This window comes from Bradysia coprophila, unplaced genomic scaffold (assembly GCF_014529535.1).
Source record: "Bradysia coprophila strain Holo2 unplaced genomic scaffold, BU_Bcop_v1 contig_151, whole genome shotgun sequence".
In the NCBI taxonomy this organism is placed as follows: Eukaryota; Metazoa; Arthropoda; class Insecta; order Diptera; family Sciaridae; genus Bradysia; species Bradysia coprophila.
Window position 1 is genome coordinate 988,899 of NW_023503423.1, and position 21,018 is coordinate 1,009,916.

The 21,018-nt window shown below is 37.5% G+C and overlaps 1 protein-coding gene across 1 annotated transcript; it reads left to right on the forward strand.

Annotated features, from left to right (window-relative positions):
- Nucleotides 1-134: 134 nt before the first annotated feature.
- On the forward strand, nucleotides 135-11,841 carry LOC119074327 (PR domain zinc finger protein 15-like). The gene is made up of 8 exons (XM_037180407.1): nucleotides 135-424; nucleotides 594-658; nucleotides 4,634-4,975; nucleotides 5,042-5,841; nucleotides 7,177-7,394; nucleotides 7,458-7,837; nucleotides 10,880-10,933; nucleotides 11,003-11,841. The coding sequence occupies exons 1-8, from the start codon at nucleotides 352-354 to the stop codon at nucleotides 11,624-11,626; spliced, it is 2,556 nt and encodes an 851-aa protein (XP_037036302.1). The 5' UTR covers nucleotides 135-351; the 3' UTR covers nucleotides 11,627-11,841.
- Nucleotides 11,842-21,018: the final 9,177 nt, after the last annotated feature.

Below are 21,018 nucleotides of genomic sequence, written 5' to 3' on the forward strand. Positions count from 1 at the left end.
ACTGCACAGGAGGGAGATGCGTTGCAATATTTTCTTTTCGTATTGACATGAGATAATACACGTCTCGTTGTATACACCCGATAGCCGCAAAGTCAAAGTGAGACGGCACCAGTGCAGGAATTGTAACATCTTTTCTTTACTTTTTTGGTAATAAAAGAAAACTTCATTTCATCTCCACACACAAATCCGAATCCATTTTTTTCGTTTTAAAAAGAAGGAAGAAAAAAAAATTCTTTCAATCAAAATGATCCAATTTCAATGAACTTTTCGACTTCTTTTTTCGATATCGAGAAATATTATTTATTTGTGCCGATCTTACATTCGAATTTTAATTGAATAACCGGAGAAATTATGAGTGAATTAAATTCTCATGTGTGCTTCGATGCTCTGGCTACACTACAAAATATTCAGAATATCGAACATTGTGCGTAATGTGATGTGATTTCCATTTTAGAATTTTCTTTTTTGTTCGAATTCAGTTTTTCCGTTTTGATTTTCTAACAAAACAAAAGCGAAAAAAAAGGAAAATTAATTTTCGATTTCAACCTAAGACCAAATTGCTCATGCAAATTATTGTATTTCTTATCATACAGGCTGTAATTTTTGTGGCGGTTCTCATACAATTCAAGATTGTCCGGAATTATCCAAAGGAGAACATGTAAGTTATAACTTTCCATTCGTTCGACACAGTTTTATTTTTAGAGATTTCTTTTTAAATTGAACCAAAAAATTAATACTAAACGAGAAAAAGTTACACCTACTCGCTGGTGGTACTATACTCCCTACGATAGCATGAAAGATTAATTAATTAATTGAGACAAGAAATACCGAAAAGAAAATTGTTCCGTATAATAATTTCAGTTCATAAATGTGCAGTCTATCTTCGGATGTATCAATTGCATTCAAGAAAATAAACAGATTTTGTATCTTATCTGCCATAACCTAGACTTTTCTTTTAGTTTGCTGAAGAAAATATACTTTCGAAAATAAATTTATCTTCCTAATATGTATATATACTGAGTGTGTGTATATGCATTCAAATGAACACATTCGTATTGCAAATAAGAGAAACAAAAATGTGTATATATATACCACTCCAGGCTGGTGTGTATATATATATATTCGGTTTTTTTATTGGGTTAGATAGAACGAAGCAATAAAATTTTAATTAATTTATTCGTTCTTCATAAACAAGGAAAGAGAAAATATTTTCTTTTCATTTTTCATTTTGTAAACAATCGTTTTTCGATCCTAATCCATTCACGGCTAATCATCATCATTGTTATCGGCAGCAACGGCAGTTGCATTATGACCTCTGCATTGAGTATGGTTTCCACTCAACGAAACATACTTCGTGAGACAGCGAGCTGTCAAATAAACAAAGCAAAAATTGAACAAGAAAAGACCGGCTAAAGCCTGGTGAGGTCTTTTTTCTAATTTCTGTTTGGAACTACCAACTGCCAACTATTGGACCTACCAAAACTACCACATTTTCGAATTGCAATGTTAACTGTGAGCTATCGGTGATCAGATAACAAATAATTATTATTTGCCTGGTGTCGATATGCTCATGGTGGCTTTGCAATTTTGAATATCAATCCATCTCGCAACTACCAACTACCAAAGCTACCAACTACCAAATTTTCGATTTATAAATAGGCGAGCATGTAGAATAATTTCGTCAGTCGGTGCGTAGTTCTCGAATAGTAAAGATCTCTTCCCCAAAAATTACGTTTGGTAGTCAATTATAGCCTTGGTGGTCCAACTACCAACTACCAAATTTTCGAATTGCAATGTTAACTGTGAGCAATCGGTGATCAGATAACAAATAATTATTATTTGCCTGGTGTTGATATGCTCATGGTGGCTTTGCAATTTTCAATGTCAATCCAGCTCGCAACTACCAACTACCAAAGCTACCAACTACCAAATTTTCGATTTATAAATAGGCGAGCATGTAGAATAATTTCGTCAGTCGGTGCGTAGTTCTCGAATAGTAAACATCTCTTCCCCAAAAATTACGTTTGGTAGTCAATTATAGCCTTGGTAGTCCAACTACCAACTACCAAATTTTCGAATTGCAATGTTAACTGTGAGCTATCGGTGATCAGATAACAAATAATTATTATTTGCCTGGTGTCGATATGCTCATGGTGGCTTTGCAATTTTGAATGTTAATCCAGCTCGAAACTACCAACTACCAAAGCTACCAACTACCAAATTTTCGATTTATAAATAGGCGAGCATGTAGAATAATTTCGTCAGTCGGTGCGTAGTTCTCGAATAGTAAACATCTCTTCCCCAAAAATTACGTTTGGTAGTCAATTATAGCCTTGGTAGTCCAACTACCAACTACCAAATTTTCGAATTGCAATGTTAACTGTGAGCTATCGGTGATCAGATAACAAATAATTATTATTTGCCTGGTGTCGATATGCTCATGGTGGCTTTGCAATTTTGAATGTTAATCCAGCTCGAAACTACCAACTACCAAAGCTACCAACTACCAAATTTTCGATTTATAAATAGGCGAGCATGTAGAATAATTTCGTCAGTCGGTGCGTAGTTCTCGAATAGTAAACATCTCTTCCCCAAAAATTACGTTTGGTAGTCAATTATAGCCTTGGTAGTCCAACTACCAACTACCAAATTTTCGAATTGCAATGTTAACTGTGAGCTATCGGTGATCAGATAACAAATAATTATTATTTGCCTGGTGTCGATATGCTCATGGTGGCTTTGCAATTTTGAATGTTAATCCATCTCGCAACTACCAACTACCAAAGCTACCGACTACCAAATTTCCGATTTATAAATAGCCGAGCATGTAGAATAATTTCGTCAGTCGGTGCGTAGTTCTCGAATAGTAAAGATCTCTTCCCCAAAAATTACGTTTGGTAGTCAATTATAGCCTTGGTAGTCCAACTACCAACTACCAAATTTTCGAATTGCAATGTTAACTGTGAGCTATCGGTGATCAGATAACAAATAATTATTATTTGCCTGGTGTCGATATGCTCATGGTGGCTTTGCATTTTTGAATGTTAATCCAGCTCGAAACTACCAACCACCAAAAATACCAACTACCGACTGAGAGCTACCAAAACTACCAAATTTGTAGAACAGACAGACGGACAGACAGACAGACGGACAGACAGACAGACAAACCGGCCATAATAGGGTATTTTTGCTAGAAGAAAAAAGACCTAAAAAGTTCAACTCTGCCTCTCACACGGAGTACTTTTTTGGTAAGTGGAAAACAAGCATTACTGTTCCATAGCAAATGTATGTTAAAACAAATGACAGACAAGGAAGAAAATGCGGTATCCTGCTAACCGCGTTACCGGAAAATATTTTCGCCAATAATTTGGTTACCGGAAAATCGTTCCTTCGCCAAACAAACGAAACATTGTTGTCATGTCTTGGATATAAATTTCGGAATTTTCTCGTAACTTAGGCTCTCAGCATGAAAAGTTGTATACGCATCTGTTGGGGACGGTTTTTTTTAGGCACTTTGGCTTGTCCGCCTCACTTTGTTCGGCAGAGAAAATCACCGAAATCGGGAAGTCCGTTTTCGTTTCTGATTACCAAGATATTTGAAAGCCAATGACGAGCGAGGAAAGAATGCGGTATCGTGGTAATCTCGTTACCGCGAAATATTTTCGCGGAAAATTTGGTTACCTGGAAACGCCGGGAAATGTATGCATCGGGAAAACGTTTTATGTTTTTCGTTACCGGGACATTTTGACTCAGTTACCTTACAGAGAAAGCATTAATTCCATGTCCGGCGATTGAAGCGAAAGTATGTATGTCAAACAAAAGGTAACCCACTGAAACGAATCAGTGTACCCCAGAAATACGAACTATTTAGGTAAAATCGAAGGTAGAAACACCGAAAATGATACAAATCTTCAGCAGGACCACAACACTGCTTCTACCATGTAGCCAGTTTCGTTTGTAAAGACAGATGTTGTCATTGGATGAGTCAAAACATACGATACACGCAATTCTAAGCGGTGGCTCTTATCACAAAAGTCTCCCAATTCAACACTTGTCAATTCAACGTTCATGCTAGGAGCAGTGCGGTGGCTGTGGAGGGACACATAATGTAAAGGACTCAATTTTTGAAACAGTTACAGTGTATGTGCCACATACGACACTGACGGGATCACGGCAGAGTAAAATAAACCAGGCAGGAGCGGTTAATTTTCGAAACGTCAAATACCTAATACACTGTATGAAAATGAACTCAAATGAACACTGACGTAAATTGAAAAATTTTATTCGCAAAAAATGTAGGGCTACTAGATTATTCAGGTCCCTAGTCAAAGAAGCGCTCCTGCCTGGGTTACTTTTACTCTGTCGTAACGGGATTGATAGGACATTTTTTAGAGTAAAGTTCTGATAGGCTAAGAGCTTTTTCCAGTTGAAACTAATGCCACAGAATCTTCAAATCTTCGACCTCTGTTGTTGACTTCCACCGGACTCGACAGATAGATTTTGATTTTTATTTTCGCAACTTGATTCAAGTCATCAACGGTAGACAGAGTCAGAGTAAACTAAAGCGGATGTTGATCTTTAGATTTAATTAATGGGCTCATCAATCAACTCACCACTGTTATGTCATTTACAGATTTTTGACAACTGCCTGCAAGACTTATCAAGATCATCCGTTCCCAGCGGACTGCACGTAATCGAACATAATGTGCCATGTGTCATCACTTCGCAAAAATTCGCAAAGGGTTCACGATTCGGACCGTTGCTGGCGAAAAAATCCTATATTCCCATCGAGAATCTACGATTTCCTCTCATCATATTCGGCAACATCATACCCGATCTGAACATACCGGAATTGGAGGAATTGTTCAAAGTCAGAAATGTTTACTTGGACACGACCAACGAAAATGAATGCAATTGGATGGTGCATGTGAATCCAGCCGAGTATCTAAATGAACAGAATCTAATAGCCTATCAGGTCTGTGATGTGAAATGGTCGGGCTGTGTTGCCATCGGAACGAATCTAAACGAAATTTCTTTTCAGGAGGATAATCAGATCTATTTCACTGCCATCCATGACATTGAAGTCGGAGACATTTTAAAGGTATGGTATGCGCCGAGTTACGCAGCCAAAATGTGCATACCACTTCTGCAGCCGAGTCAATACGAAATTGTGAACAACATTTTGCGGCAAGTTTCGATCGATCACAGCAGCTTGAAAGTGGAACCGGATGATGAATCATTCAACTGCGAGCCAGTGTATTACAATAACATCCATCACAGTACGGACGTCTCACTACCGCCGATTCAAAGTATATTCACTGCACAAGGAACATTTCCGAAGACGGAATATCTAACACCAGATCTTCACACGTACAACAATCATTTGGATATTGCTTACGATCCGGCGACCATCCATTCGGACGTATTGGATATATCAATGACAAATTCCGACGTGCATGAATCCTTCAACACAACGCCAACGCATTCAACCGAATTCAATAACAACATTGAAATGAAACCATTGGATGTCAGTGAACCGGCTGGTGGTGAAGCAAAGATAAAGAAAGACACGCAAACCAAAAAGAAAAATTATCAATGCCAATTCTGCGACAAAAGCTACGCCACGATGACAAACATCTACAAACATATGCGGACACACGATCTGTACTTGTGCAGCCTGTGCATGAGAACTTTTCATGAGGAAAGCGAAATCAAGCAGCATAATTGCGGCACGACTGGCATCAAGAAGCCACAGTGTATGGTTTGCTTTAAATATCTGTCGAATGCTTGGTCGCTGACACGACACATGAAAATTCATCCGAAAATGCGTGGAAATGAGTGGTAATTCTAGTTCGCTTTTAGACCACAGTCCACGTGCATATCAGTCTAAGAAGGAATATCCTATTTGTCAATTTTCTCACAAAGTTATACCACTCCACATGGTCCACCATCGTTCCCAGTTCTAGAACTTTAGGATTTTGAAGGATTTCTGAGGTTTTTTTGGGTACCCTTCTGGACATTTGGTGTTATTGAGGTATTAGCATAGTGGTTCTTCCCAAAATTCCAGCACCCTACATGGTCCACCATCGTTCCCAGTTCTAGATCTTTAGGATTTTGAAAGATTTTTGAGGTTTTTTTAAGTTACCTTCTGAACATTTGGTATTATTGAGGTATTAGCATAGTGGTTCCCGAAATTCCAGCACCCTACATGGTCCACCAGTTCCAGTTCTGGAACTTCAGGATTTTGATGAATTTTCAGAATTTTTTTTTGGGTTCCCTTCCGGAAATTTGGTATTATTGAGGTATTAGCATAGTGGTTCCCAAAATTTCAGCATCCTACATGGTCCACCATCGTTCCCAGTTCTAGATCTTTAGGATTTTGAAAGATTTTTGAGGTTTTTTAAGTTACCTTCTGGACATTTGGTATTATTGAGGTATTAGCATAGTGGTTCCCAAAATTCCAGCATCCTACATGGTCCACCATCGTTCCCAGTTCTAGATCTTTAGGATTTTGAAAGATTTTTGAGGTTTTTTAAGTTACCTTCTGGACATTTGGTATTATTGAGGTATTAGCATGTTGGTTCTTAAAATTCCAGCATCCTACATGGTCCACCATCGTTCCCAGTTCTAGATCTTTAGGATTTTGAAAGATTTTTGAGGTTTTTTTTGGGTTCCCCACTGGACATTTGGTGTTATTGAGGTAGTAGCATAGTGGTTCCCAAAATTCCAGCACCCTACACCAGTGCCAACTGGTCCACCAGTTCCAGTTCTGGAACTTCAGGATTTTGATGAATTTTCAGAATTTTTTTTGGGTTCCCTTCCCGACTTTCGGTATTATGGTGGTGGAAGTAGGTTGGTTCCTAAGGAATCTTAATCAATTTAGGGCTCCAAGTGATTTTTGATAATTTTCCTATTAATTGAAAGGCACTTCGGTCTATTATTCGTAGTTGCGCAATCACTTACGCAATAGGTTTTCAGATCGTACGGTGCTCAGTCGTAGCAAACGTTCCGACTGTTGTGAGGAAATGTTTTTTTTTGTTTGTTTGCTAAAGATCAAAGATTTATTTATTTTGACATCACACCTTCAGCATTAAAAAGAACTGATATGAGCGGAGGCTGTGGCTGTGTAATTTATTCGCCCAACCAACCGTTCCGTTTTTTCTAATCCCCTCGTAGCAATAAAAATCCAGCGATTCCATCCTTGGAGGCTGAATTGTTCGAACAAAGTTCGTTGCTGAGCGACGACGTGACAAACGAGTTGGGATCAATTATGGAAAGTGCCGACGACGATTATTCCAATCCGAAAGTGAATAAACGTTTTCAGTGTATCGTCTGCTTGAAAAAGTTCAAAAACTACGAACTACTGCAGAAGCACCTGAAGGATGTGCACACAGGTGTGTTTGTCGGGCTTTTGCAATTTATCAGTCAACCAAAAGTTTCAATTTCATCCTTTTCAGTGAAAACTTTTAAAATCAAAAAAAGTACGGCAGGCACGGACGCCGAAACAACGACATCGTCGCCAAACAAATCCAGCAATGCCGATACCAATTCGCACAGTAGTCTGCCCGTTAAGCAAAGCATTGCTATTGCATTGGCGTCAAAGTTAAACAAGAAAAACACAACATCGCATTCGGGCAACGATGTCGAATTGCCGCGATTAATTCCAATAGCTTCAGAACCGACAGGCGATCCATTTAAGGAGCAATTTATCAGCGAATCTCTGCATCCGGTTCTGGCTTCACTGGATGGCGACCATTTTATGCCGAACAGCGATTTATTGTTGGACACTTCGAATATTGTGGAAGATGTGGAAGAGAGCATTTTGGCTAGTGCAGTGGTGAGTTTTCAATTTCTGTTCATTATGTGGAATTAATTTCATGTTCACGTTGCTCGTTAGGGTTCACGATTTGCCATTTATGGCTTAGTATCACGATATCGAAGATGAATTGTGGAAATTAGGTTTTGACAATTTTTGAAAGCACAGTAGGATGGGTCGATTTTACCTATACTTGCTCGGACATTTGTGTTTCTCCAAAGCTCCGACAATTCGGCTTTCGATTCTGTTGATTTAATGGCAATAGATGGACTAACCGATAAGTCTGTCTATCAACTGCTATAATCCAAGTTTCATATTCTATAATTAATGGTGTGAAGTCAGTGTCAACTAATGAGTGATTTACAGGATAAACGTTAACGGGAAGGGTGTCTCGAACATTATCTTCGGTTGGATGAAGTTCGATAAAATTCAGTTTTGATTCCGTTATTCGGGCTTCAGCTGTCACTTCTGAAACAGGTTCTACAGCTGGAACTGGTTCTGCAGCTGTAACAACTGACATTGGTTCTACAGCTGTCATAACTAAAATTGGTTCTACAGCTCTAGATTCTACCGACTCCAAAAAACCTATTTTCAGACTGTAGCCTGAAACAATTTCATGTGGCACGTGTGGCACTAACGCCAGATTTCCGAAAAGCCCTCATTTAATGAAATCAGTTTCGATTTGTCGGGGGGAGGTTAGGTCAAAGTTAAAGAGGAGCCATTTTTTGTTCTTCCACGAAATGTTTATGCTTGATGAAAGCCTGATCAGGAATTTTCGCAAAATTTTGTCTCGTTCAGGAGATATTCGAATTTATGTAACTCGAGCGGATTGATACAAGGAACTGCACCAATTTGTCCCAAAACTACATTCAACTACCTTTCTAATGGACACCCCTAACGACGTTTTACGATTCATGAACCTGGAGAAACTTTTCCATAGGAAACGTGCAAGTTTTCGATTTTTTGCTCACATCCCACCAGCCACACAAGCGTCAATGAATTTTTAGCCCCGTACGAAGTACGAAGGGGCTTATAGGATTACGATGCCGTGTGTAATTGATGGAATTCGAAGCAGACGGTAAGGGCAAAGTGTTTGCCTATGTTCATAGATGACGAATCCGCAATAAAAATTTGGTCCGTCTGTCCGTCTGTCCGTCACGTCGATATCTTGAGTAAATCAAATCCGATTTCAAAATTTTTTTTTCCCTGAAAGATAGTCAAAATAGTGAGGCTAAGTTCGAAGATGGGCATATTCGGGTCGGTCCTTCGTGAGTTAGGGCCACCTAAGTGATTTAAGGTCTTTTGGTGATATTTATGGCAAAATAAACGATGGAAATGTAAATGACACGGCAAATGATAGGTATTGTCAATACCAATCCAGGAAAAAAAAGTTTTTTAAAATCGGGTGAGTGGACCGTGAGTTAGGGCCTTAGAAGTGAAAAGCTACTAGGGCCCTATGTGTATTTTACATATAACTCAAGTAAATTTAATCCGTTTTTCGTAATTTTTGTTTCATTTGGAAGGTAATCAAAGGCCGAATAGAATGTTGTTGAAAAAAAATTAAATTTGGGTCCTTGGACTAAGGCCGCTACTAGGGCCCTATGTGTATTTTACATATACCTCGAGCAAATTTCATCCGTTTTTCGTAATTTTTGTTTCATTTGGAAGGTAATCGAACGCCGAATAGAAAGTTGTTGAAAAAAATAATAAATTTGGGTCCTTGGACTAAGGCCACTACTAGGGCCCTATGTGTATTTTACATAGAACTCGAGTAAATTTCATTCGTTTTTCGTAATTTTTGTGTCATTTGGAAGGTAATCGAACGCCGAATAGAAAGTTGTTGAAAAAAAATTAAATTTGGGTCCTTGGACTAAGGCCACTATTAGGGCCCTATGTGTATTTTACATTGAACTCGAGTAAATTTCATTCGTTTTTCGTAATTTTTGTGTCATTTGGAAGGTAATCAAAGGCCGAATAGAATGTTGTTGAAAAAAAATTAAATTTGGGTCCTCGGACTAAGGCCGCTACTAGGGCCCTATGTGTATTTTACATACAACTCGAGTAAATTTCATCCGTTTTTCGTAATTTTTGTTTCATTTGAAAGATAATCGAACACCGAATAGAATGTTGTTGAAAAAAAAATTAAATTTGGGTCCTTGGACTAAGGCCGTTACTAGGGCCCTATGTGTATTTTACATATAACTCGAGCAAATTTCATCCGTTTTTCGTAATTTTTGTTTCATTTGGAAGGTAATCAAAGGCCGAATAGAATGTAGTTGAAAAAAAATTAAATTTGGGTCCTCGGACTAAGGCCGCTACTAGGGCCCTATGTGTATTTTACATATAACTCGAGCAAATTTCATACGTTTTTCGTATTTTTTGTTTCATTTGGAAGGTAATCAAAGGCCGAATAGAATGTAGTTGAAAAAAAAATAAATTTGGATCCTCGGACTGAGGCCGATACTAGGCCTATGTGTATTTATACTCAATAAATTAAAATTTTAGGGCTATTTGAAAGTTTTGTTTTATTTGAAAGGAACGTCGTACGGGGCTTCGTAATTGCGCTATGCGCAATTTCTAAGATGTACACATTACATAATAATTTTACTTTAACTACTTTAACCGGCGCATAGGCTTACGGTCAAAGTAGGGTGACAGACGCACTAGGGTCACGTACGCAATAGATATACGGGTTTGTACGGGGCTCAGTCGCAGCAAACGCTCCGACTGTTCTGATGGCTCGTTTTGAAAGTTGTTTTGGATTCTGAGGACGAAAACCTTTATACGCATAAAAAGGTCGCTGGGAAATGCGTCCGATTTCGGAAGACTGTTATTCAGAGGAATACCTCAGGTGTGACAGTTTATAATTATTTGATAAGACTGCGACTAGGATAAAAAGTCTGAAGAATGTCTTATTTTGTGTTGTACGTTTTATAGAGCTCAAAACACACACGAGACATCGGAAACGTGTTTCGATCAAAATGAGCATTAAACGCACCCGTAGCTAGTGTAGTAGCGTGGCCAAACTATTTTTACTATTTTTTTTAAAATTATTTTTTCCAGCCTCGACCGAACGTCAAACATCAGTGTAACGTGTGCAATAAAATGTTCAACAAGGTAAATTCTTAACATTTGAATTTAAAACTAGAGAAAGACAAACAAAAACGAAATTTAATGTTCACATAGACCAATCAGCTGAAACGGCACAAAGAGACCCACGAGAATATCATCTACATTTGTCCATTCTGTGACAATAAAAGTGTAAAAACGAAAAAGACTATACTGAAGCATTTAAAAACCAGTCATCCGGAGCATCAAAGCGATGCTTGGAACAGCACCGATTTCATCAATAGCCTGGCCATGCGAAACTATACCGATCTGAATGCAACCGCAACAACAAAATCAAAACCAATCGACCATTCACCACTATCGATCGACGATCAACAGCACGATAGTGGAATGTCGTCACCGCAAATCAAATATGAAGACGATCATTTACTGAACAATAAAATCAATTTAAATAATGCCACCAACAAATTGGAACGATCAAATAAGCTATCAAATAAGCTGGTAAATGAATGTGATTCGAAAAGTGCCAAAGATTCAAAATTAAATTTAGTTTTAAGTAAGAAGAATAACATAGAATTAATGAAGGACATATACCACGCAAAGAATACGAATTTCGTTAACCATGACGATATATCGAAAAATCATCATTTCGGTGATCGGAATATTGTCGACGGACAATTTACGATAAGTAATTGTAACAGTGAAACAACATCAAAACTAACCAAAATTGGTATAAGTTAATTTTATTCGAAAAATTTCTTTTTTTTTATTTTATTTTCAATTTATTTTTACAAAAAATCAAATTTTTTTTTTCATTGTTTTTGTCGCGCACATGTTATATATTCTCTGCTACAAGCGAATCGATATTATACTGTAAGTTTTTGGTTAAAATAATTTATTTCTATCACACACAGGAACAAAGAAAAAGAGAGAATAAACTCGTTCAGTCAGCCATTCACATTACAAACATGTCAAGTTACCCAATTTCCTCTAAAATGTTTTTTTTTATAGCTGAGGGGAGGTGCGGGAAAATAGAAAAAGTAGGAAACTATGCAGTTTTTCTTGCTTTCTCGCCAAATGCCAATGTTGTATGTATAAACCGGAGTTTCTAAAAATAAAATATTTTGTTTCATCCTGTCACTACCTTTGATTTGACATATCGCACACGATTTTTGAGCAAAACCATCCAGAAATATGCTTGAAAAACTACAAACTAGTGAAAAATCGTGAAAAACCGGCAAAACAAAACAAACCCACTGTTCCGGGAACTTGACTCCAAACTTCTGTCGCTGTTATGGAGCACTTCCCGTTGAATCGCAACAACATTTACACGCTAGAAAATTAGATGGGCACACAGATCAGAGGTAAGCAACGTAAAACTCCCAATTTTGTTTTGTTTTGGGTCTCAAAACAGTCTGCGTATTTCCCTGTTTCCCGCTGTTTTCCGACGGGAAACAGACAAATATGCCGACTGTTTAGAGACCCAAATCAAAAACGAACTATAAGCTTGACGTTGTTTACCTCTGTCCTGCGTGCCCATCGAAGCGTATATAAACGTTGTCGTGACGCAACGGGAAGTGCTCCAAAACAACGACAGACGTTTGGAGTCAAGTTTCCGGAAAAGTGATTTCGCTTTGATTTGATTTGTTTTCGCTCAAAAATCATGTGCGATATGTCAAATGAAAGCTATTGACAAGATGAAACAAATTATTTTATTTTTAAGGAAATCTGGTTGGTCGATCAGTAGTCATTCGGAAAAGAGCAAGCAAAACTACTTATTTTCCTACTTTTCCCGGTTTCCCTGTATAGCTCTTGAAGAGCAATGATTCTTGCTTGGACTGAAATCTCGCCATCCACACAAAATAGAATTAATGTAAAAAAGGCCCATGTGGATTATGTGAGTCTTTTATAAGGTCAGAAAGGGTGCGTAAAGCTGAGGCGTTCTTACAAAACGTTTTAGTTTTGTCAGGGCTCAGCCAGAAATCCACTCAGCAGGTTCGTCTGATCATTTGGTGACGCGATATTTCTACCAGAACACGATATTATCGCCCATAAAACGATAATATCACACTGTGGACGATATTATTGCCCAGGAATTATCACATAGTGTGGTATTATCATACACAGTTTTGTGGACGATATTATCACGTTCCAGGTTGATATCATCGTTTTCCGGTTGATATTATCGCCTTCTGGGCGATATTAAAGTGTTCTAGGCGATAATGATCGTTCTTCGATAGATGATGTATGTCGAAGCAATAAGTATTTTCCTCTTCAAGATGATAACGACACGATAGAAAGGCATTTTAAGAACATAAATTTTTCGTCAAACTGTCCTTTTGTGTCAGAAAAAGTCGGCTCGCTCCCTTCAGGTTTTTCAAATTTTTTCTTTATCTCATGAGATCCGGTCGGAAAAGCGGTGTATATGTTCATTCAACGATGATATGGCAACGTTGCATCGTTGGAAGTTCTCACGTTCAAGCCCTACCGGGTATGTGCACAGGCACCAATTTGTTATGTTCATGTCAAGTCAAGTCAGGAAAAAAATATGAAGTTTGATACCGCAATGTCATCAACAAGAAGAGCTTATTAGAGGCATCAGAACAGTCGGAGCGTTTGCTGCGACTCAGCCCCGTACAACCCGTAATCCTATTTCGTCCGTAACCATAATACGTCCGTAGCCCTAATAAGCCCGGAACCCTAATACGTCTACAACCCTCTAATGCGTCTGTTACCAAAATGCAAGTCAAGTTGGGCATTGTCAAATTTACTGAAACTGTTCATTTTTAAAATTGCGCATAGCGCAATTACGAAAGCCCGTACGAAGTACCTTTCAAATAAAACCAACAACTTACGACATTATTTTAGAACCCCAAAATTTTTCGCCAACTTTCCATTGGTTATTCAATTACCTCTCAAATGAAACAAAAACTAGCAAAATCGGTTGAGATTTACTCGATTTATATGCAAAAAGCACTTAGGGCCGAGTAGCGGCCTTAGTGCAAGGGCCCAAATTTGAAACTTTTTTTGCCATCATTCTATTCGGCATTCAATTATCTCTCAAATGAAACAAAAACTAGCAAAATCGGATGAGATTTACTCGATTTATGTGCAAAAAACACTTAGGGCGGAGTAGCGGCCTTAGTCCAAGGGCCCAAATTTGAAACTTTTTTCGCCACGTTCTTTTCGGTATTCAATTACCTTCCATAAAAAGCTAAATCTAGCAAAATCGGTTGAGATTTACTCGATTTATGTGCAAAAAGCACTTAGGGCCGAGTAGCGGCCTTAGTGCAAGGGCCCAAATTTGAAACTTTTTTTGCCATCATTCTATTCGGCATTCAATTATCTCTCAAATGAAACAAAAACTAGCAAAATCGGATGAGATTTACTCGATTTATGTGCAAAAAACACTTAGGGCCGAGTAGCGGCCTTAGTCCAAGGGCCCAAATTTGAAATTTTTTTCGCCACGTTCTTTTCGGTATTCAATTACCTTCCATAAAAAACTAAATCTAGCAAAATCGGTTGAGATTTACTCGATTTATGTGCAAAAAGCACTTAGGGCCGAGTAGCGGCCTTAGTGCAAGGACCCAAATTTGAAACTTTTTTTGCCATCATTCTATTCGGCATTCAATTATCTCTCAAATGAAACAAAAACTAGCAAAATCGGATGAGATTTACTCGATTTATGTGCAAAAAACACTTAGGGCCGAGTAGCGGCCTTAGTCCAAGGGCCCAAATTTGAAACTTTTTTTCGCCACGTTCTTTTCGGTATTCAATTACCTTCCATAAAAAACTAAATCTAGCAAAATCGGATGAGATTTACTCGATTTATGTGCAAAAAGCACTTAGGGCCGAGTAGCGGCCTTAGTGCAAGGACCCAAATTTGAAACTTTTTTTGCCATCATTCTATTCGACATTCAATTATCTCTCAAATGAAACAAAAACTAGCAAAATCGGATGAGATTTACTCGATTTATGTGCAAAAAACACTTAGGGCCGAGTAACGACCTTTGAGCCCTCCCAACAAGCTCGCGTTGCATCCTACACAAAAACAATGTTCAGCAACTTTGTTCTACTCGTCAATACCTTTCATTTGATATATCACAAGCAGCTATTGCGTGCGTATTTCGGTAGATATCGTCGAAAGACTGAAAAACACCTATATGGCCCTAGCTCTGGAGGGGCCGACCCTACCATGCCCATTTTCGAAATTGACCTTACTTTTGTCGATACCAATCGGGGAAAAATAGAATTTTGAAAAAAGGTTGTGATTTACTCAAGCTAGAGGGGTCACGGACGGACGGACGGACATTTTTTTTATTGCGGATTCGTCATCTATGAACATAAACAAATGCTTTGACCTTACTGTCTGCTTCCAATTCGACATGTTACAAACGGCATATTAATCTTATAAGCCCCCAGTACTTCGTACGGGGCTAAAAAGATTAATTTCATGCGTCCGACGCGTTTGCAATCCACGCCATTAGTCGTATAAATTTATACGTCAGAGAGAGCTTTTTTCTCCTTTGTTACGAACTGTCAGTTTTTCTATTTTGCGATTTAGTATGGAAATGAAAACTAAAATTGAGATATCTTTGCTGTTTTAAGTGGTTTTTCATATTTTTTTGGACCAAAATGTTTTAAAATGTGTTTGGAATCGATTGACATTAACAAAATAATAAAATCGAAAAAAAATATTTTCACACAATCTGTTAATGCCAATCGATTCCAAACACATTTTAAAACATTTTGGTCCAAAAAAATATGAAAAATCACTTAAAACAGCAAAGATATCTCAATTTTAGTTTTCATTTCCATACTAAATGCCAAAATACAAAAACTGACAGATCGTAACAAAGGAGAAAAAAGCTCTCTCTGACGTATAAATTTATACGACTAATGGCGTGGATTCCAAGAAGAAGTTGTTACGAAAATGCAACTGACGGAATAGGAATAGAAATCTAAGAATCGTTTTACCGAAAGAAGGAAACTTCTGAAACCACAAACTGTGCCATTTCGTCCTTTCGCTAGCAGCTAGCAGCTGTGAAAGTCTGTGAAAGGTTACCAATGTGTCACCTTCTAATCCCCAGACATAATAAAAGCATCGATAATTTCCAGGCGTCAACAACTAAGCCATCTTTTCTCGTTCGTTAAGAGTCTGCCGATTTTCTATTCGGCTGACTGAACCATTAACTAATTATAATTGTTTTGTAAGTTTGAAACTTGTTTAACAGACTGCTTAAGTATTTATTTTCACTTATAAATATGACGAAAATTATTATTTAAAAAAAAAATAATAAAATGAGAAAAGCTAAGCTCAACCTTCCGACTATTTACATAAAACCAAAATATTCTAATAAAATCAATAAGTCTTCACGTAATTTTATCAGTCAAAACAATCATTAAGTGATTTGGTGCTTATTATATTCCTGCCTCTTTCATTGAAAAATAAAATTGTTTTCCTTTGTTTTGAATGAAATTCTTTAAAAAATATATTTATAGGTACACGTCGTGTTGGCACCTTTTTTGTCTTTGCGTCCACGTTACACCAATGATTTGGTTCTAATTTCATGCCGTCGAAAGAGGACCAAGTGAAAACGAAAAAAACTACATCTTCAAACAGGGCAATTTTTCTGTAATTAAATTCCTGGAAATTTCAAAAATTTCGTAAAATTCCCGAGCCGAACGCGAGGGATGTAACCACATACACACAAGGCAAAATGCAAAGTTCTAGACAATTACGTCAGTTAATCTGACTCACTATCACTAAGTACGGGGAAATGAGTTTAACCGCTTATGTCAAGTCAATGAAGTAATGACTCATTTTACCGGGGCAAAATGTTACGACTCAATGCGAAACAAATTTGATTGTGGACCGAAGGCGAGAAAAACAGGTTTTTTTAGTCAAAATCTAGAATAGATACCAAAGATCTGTTTCAAGGTCAAGATGCAAAGTGCAGTTTACTGTCAAACGTCATCCACAGAGCCATGACCTCAACGCTTTTCCATACATTTTGTCTGGTTATGTTGTCTGTGGATGACGCTATATCACATAGCTCGGTACTGCTTTCTTTTGTTAGCACAGGTGAACCACAGCACGGCTCCTAGCATGAACATAGAAAATATTCGGATGCTGATAAAGGCACTGTAGACACTGCGTTTCTTTTGTAAGATAGATGACTTGTTCTGTAATTTATACTAGTCAAGAGCACTCACCCCTTGGCAAATTTTTAGCCTACATTTGTGCGCAAAAATATTCGTTTTTTTTATGACTTCTCTGAATCAAAATCTTTTTTTGAAAAAGTAAAACCATTAAAGCATGCAAAAATCTGTTACTTTTAAGGGAAAAATTGGTTTGTGGAACTTATCCCACTTGAAGAAACATTTGCAAATGTGTAAATTTATGTGTTTTGCAAAGGTTTCTCCAAGTGGGTTATCGACCACAAACCAATTTTTCCCTTAAAAGTAACACATTTTTGCATGCTTAAATGGTTTTACTTTTTCAAAAAAAGATTTGGGTTCAGAGAAGTCATAAAAAAAACGAATATTTTTGCGCACAAATGTAGGCTAGAAAATTGCCAAGGGGTGAGCGATCTTAAGACATACAATACAAACAATACCTAAGCGGTAGCTTTTATCACAGCCTCTAAATTTGACACTTGTCTCGAGTCTCGAGTTTTTATTTTAATTTTTGTATTGGAATGACATTGGCTGCAATTTAAAGTTTAAGCCGGTGATAACATCCGGCAGCCTAAAGCCAGTACTAAATCGTTGGTTCTTAATTCGAAAGCAGCCCAAAAAAGGTGATAAAATCAACGGCATGTTCCAACTAAATATCATAGTATAATTGAAAATTGAGTCAAATTGTTAACGTAAAAGAGTAGTGTGTTCATAAACGAATATTAATTGAAAACGGAAACATATTCATCTTATGTAATATCAAAGACACATAAATTTTACTTTTCTTCCACTATACACTCTACTACGTCTAAAATGCAAAACTTCAAAAACATTAAATGAAATCAAAGCATCAACAAAATGGAATATCATTTGTTTCAAAAAAGAATAGAAGAAAAGAAACGAAGAAATATATTTAGCGAATTTGTGTAAAATCCGAATTCTATTTCTAATAAATAATTACATTATTACTGAAATTCATTGAGATGTTGTTGCATGTACATGCTTACTTCGTCTAAAACAGTACCTACATCACTAGGACTAAACATTCTTACTTCGTTCGAGCTACATCCTGTAAAATCCAAGGTTCTGAAAGAACAGGTTAAGACAGCCATGAAGGCGGGTGACACCGACATTGATAAACGCACTCAGTACAGATTGTGTGTACGCTTTTTAGGAAAAATTCAGAATTTTTGTTAAGTTCCTTATTTCATATAAACTTCGTAGCCGTTGACGCAATTTGTGTGTCCTGTTCTTTCACAACCTTGGTAAAATCAAAGTTCTGAAAGAACAGGTTAAGACAACCACGAAGGCGGGTGACATTAAATTTTATAAACAGATAGTGTGAGAAATCAACTTGAAGAAAATATTTTTCTCGAAAATTCAGGTTTTTGTTTTTGTTAAGTTCCATTTTATATATAAACGTCGCAGCCGTTGACGCAATTGTGTGTCACCGCCTTCGTAATCAACTCAGAGTTGTCTTAACCTGTTCCTTCAGAACCTTGGTAAAATCGATTAAAGTCAATCGCCCGAGACACATACGTAAATAACTGTTACGTAACATAACAAGGACAACAACGCAAAGTGTTACGTACATTGAGTTTTTCATGCTTGCTAAGGGAGTAAAAAGAAGAATATCTGTCAATTCAAGCGGCGAAAGTTCAGTTTCTACCTTAGCAAGCATGAAATAGTTATTTGTTCAACCAGGGAAGAAAAGTTCGAAATTGCTTTTCGATGGTGCTGTAGCAAGCACGGGCCACAATTCACCCGAGAAAATGCAATTACCAACTTTTTTCCCGCGTAAAACACAACGTTTCTCACAATCATGGCCCTACGTTAGTGAAAAGCCGTGACGCAAGTCCGTTCACACTGAAAAATTTGACAAAAAAAAAATTCCGTTGGACTGAGGAACACAACTTTTTTGACTTTTCCCCCTCCGCTCCTACTACATCCACTTATTTTATTCGTAATCTAGGCGTCCATACGAGTTCAGCGAGCTATCACACGCCTCATAAGGTTAACGAACAGAATCTTGACTGAAAAATTTTCAACAAAAAATTTACCAAAAACGAGCCATCAGAACAGTCGGAGCGTTTGCTGCGACTGAGCCCCGTACAAACCCGTATATCTATTGCGTACGTGACCCTAGTGCGTCTGTCACCCTATTTTGACCGTAAGCCTATGCGCCGGTTAAAGTAGTTAAAGTAAAATTATTATGAAGCCCCGTACGACGTTCCTTTCAAATAAAACAAAAATTTCAAATAGCCCTAAAATTTTAATTTATTGAGTATAAATACACATAGGGCCTGGTATCGGCCTCAGTCCGAGGATCCAAATTTAATTTTTTTTTTCAACTACATTCTATTCGGCCTTTGATTACCTTCCAAATGAAACAAACAATACGGAAAACGGATGAAATTTGCTCGAGTTATATGTAAAATACGCATAGGGCCCTAGTAGCGGCCTTAGTCCGAGGACCCAAATTTAATTTTTTTTCAACAACATTCTATTCGGCCTTTGATTACCTTCCAAATGACACAAAAATTACGAAAAACGAATGAAATTTACTTGAGTTCTATGTAAAATACGCATAGGGCCCTAGTAGCTTTTCACTTCTAAGGCCCTAACTCACGGTCCACTCACCCGATTTTAAAAAACTTTTTTTTCCTGGATTGGTATTGGCAATACCTATCATTTGCCGTGTCATTTACATTTCCATCGTTTATTTTGCCATAAATATCACCAAAAGACCTTAAATCACTTAGGTGGCCCTAACTCACGAAGGGCCGACCCGAATATGCCCATCTTCGAACTTAGCTTCACTATTTTGACTATCTTTCAGGAAAAAAAATTTTTTGAAATCGGATTTGATTTACTCAAGATATCGATTACGTGACAGACAGACGGACAGACGGCCCAAATTTTTATTGCGGATTCGTCATCTATGAACATAGGCAAACACTTTGCCCTTACCGTCTGCTTCGAATTCCATCAATTACACACGGCATCGTAATCCTATAAGCCCCTTCGTACTTCGTACGGAGCTAAAAATACTGCGTCGCAAAGTGGCAGATGCTCACGGACAAACCTACGAGAACTCTAATCTGCCTCATGCGACGCAGAATTTTTTTGGTAAATTTTTTGTTGAAAATTTTTCAGTCAAAATTCTGTTCGTTAAAATTTTTTCTGAAAAAATTGATTGTCGAATGGTTTGGAAAACTAGGCCAGCTAATTTCAATTAATTGGCTGTGAAATGCAATTTTGCGTAACGACGCTGACAGCGTCACCTCTAGCGATATCACTTGTTTTAGAAGTTATCACACATATAGACTGTAGACTGCGTCCAACTTTGCTCTGAAAGAGTTTTTGCCGGGATGATTTTTTGTAAACGTTTCAAAATTTAAAAACATTTGTAGATGAGGTGGGTAAGAATTTGAATAAGGAATCCGGTGACAAAAGGGCCATATCATTTTTCATATATTCTCTGTCAATTTTTATTTTCGCTCTTTAAACCACGATATATAAACACTGAAGGGAATGGAAGCACTCAGCTGATCACGAAAATTCAAGCCATAAAGTATAGTTTCCACTTAAAAAGAGCACTCCGTTTAGCCTCCGTTTACATGACAGTTGTAAAATAGAACAAAAGAACTGTCACGCAAACGGAGTGGAAATTGAATTTATTTCAATTTTTTACTCCGTTTACGTGACAGTTCCTTTGTTATATTTTACAACTGTCATGTAAACGGAGGCTAAACGGAGTGCTATTTTTAAGTGGAAACTATACTTAAGTGCGCTTCAGAATTTGAATTTTAGGTGAATCAGTGGATGAACAAATGAATTGAAAAATAAATTGCAACGCAGTCTGATATGAGAATATCGCGAATAACCCGAATCACCCATTTACGACGGTGCATTTGGTTTGTGTTTGAAACTTTTAATTTTGAATTTTCAGC

Bases quoted from the DNA above. Each gene is read 5' to 3' on its own strand.
- LOC119074327 (XM_037180407.1), top strand. From the start codon at position 352: ATGAGTGAATTAAATTCTCATGTGTGCTTCGATGCTCTGGCTACACTA. The intron at 4,976-5,041 runs GTCTGTGATGTG...ATTTCTTTTCAG, and splicing joins AGAATCTAATAGCCTATCAG to GAGGATAATCAGATCTATTT. The intron at 7,838-10,879 runs GTGAGTTTTCAA...TATTTTTTCCAG, and splicing joins GCATTTTGGCTAGTGCAGTG to CCTCGACCGAACGTCAAACA.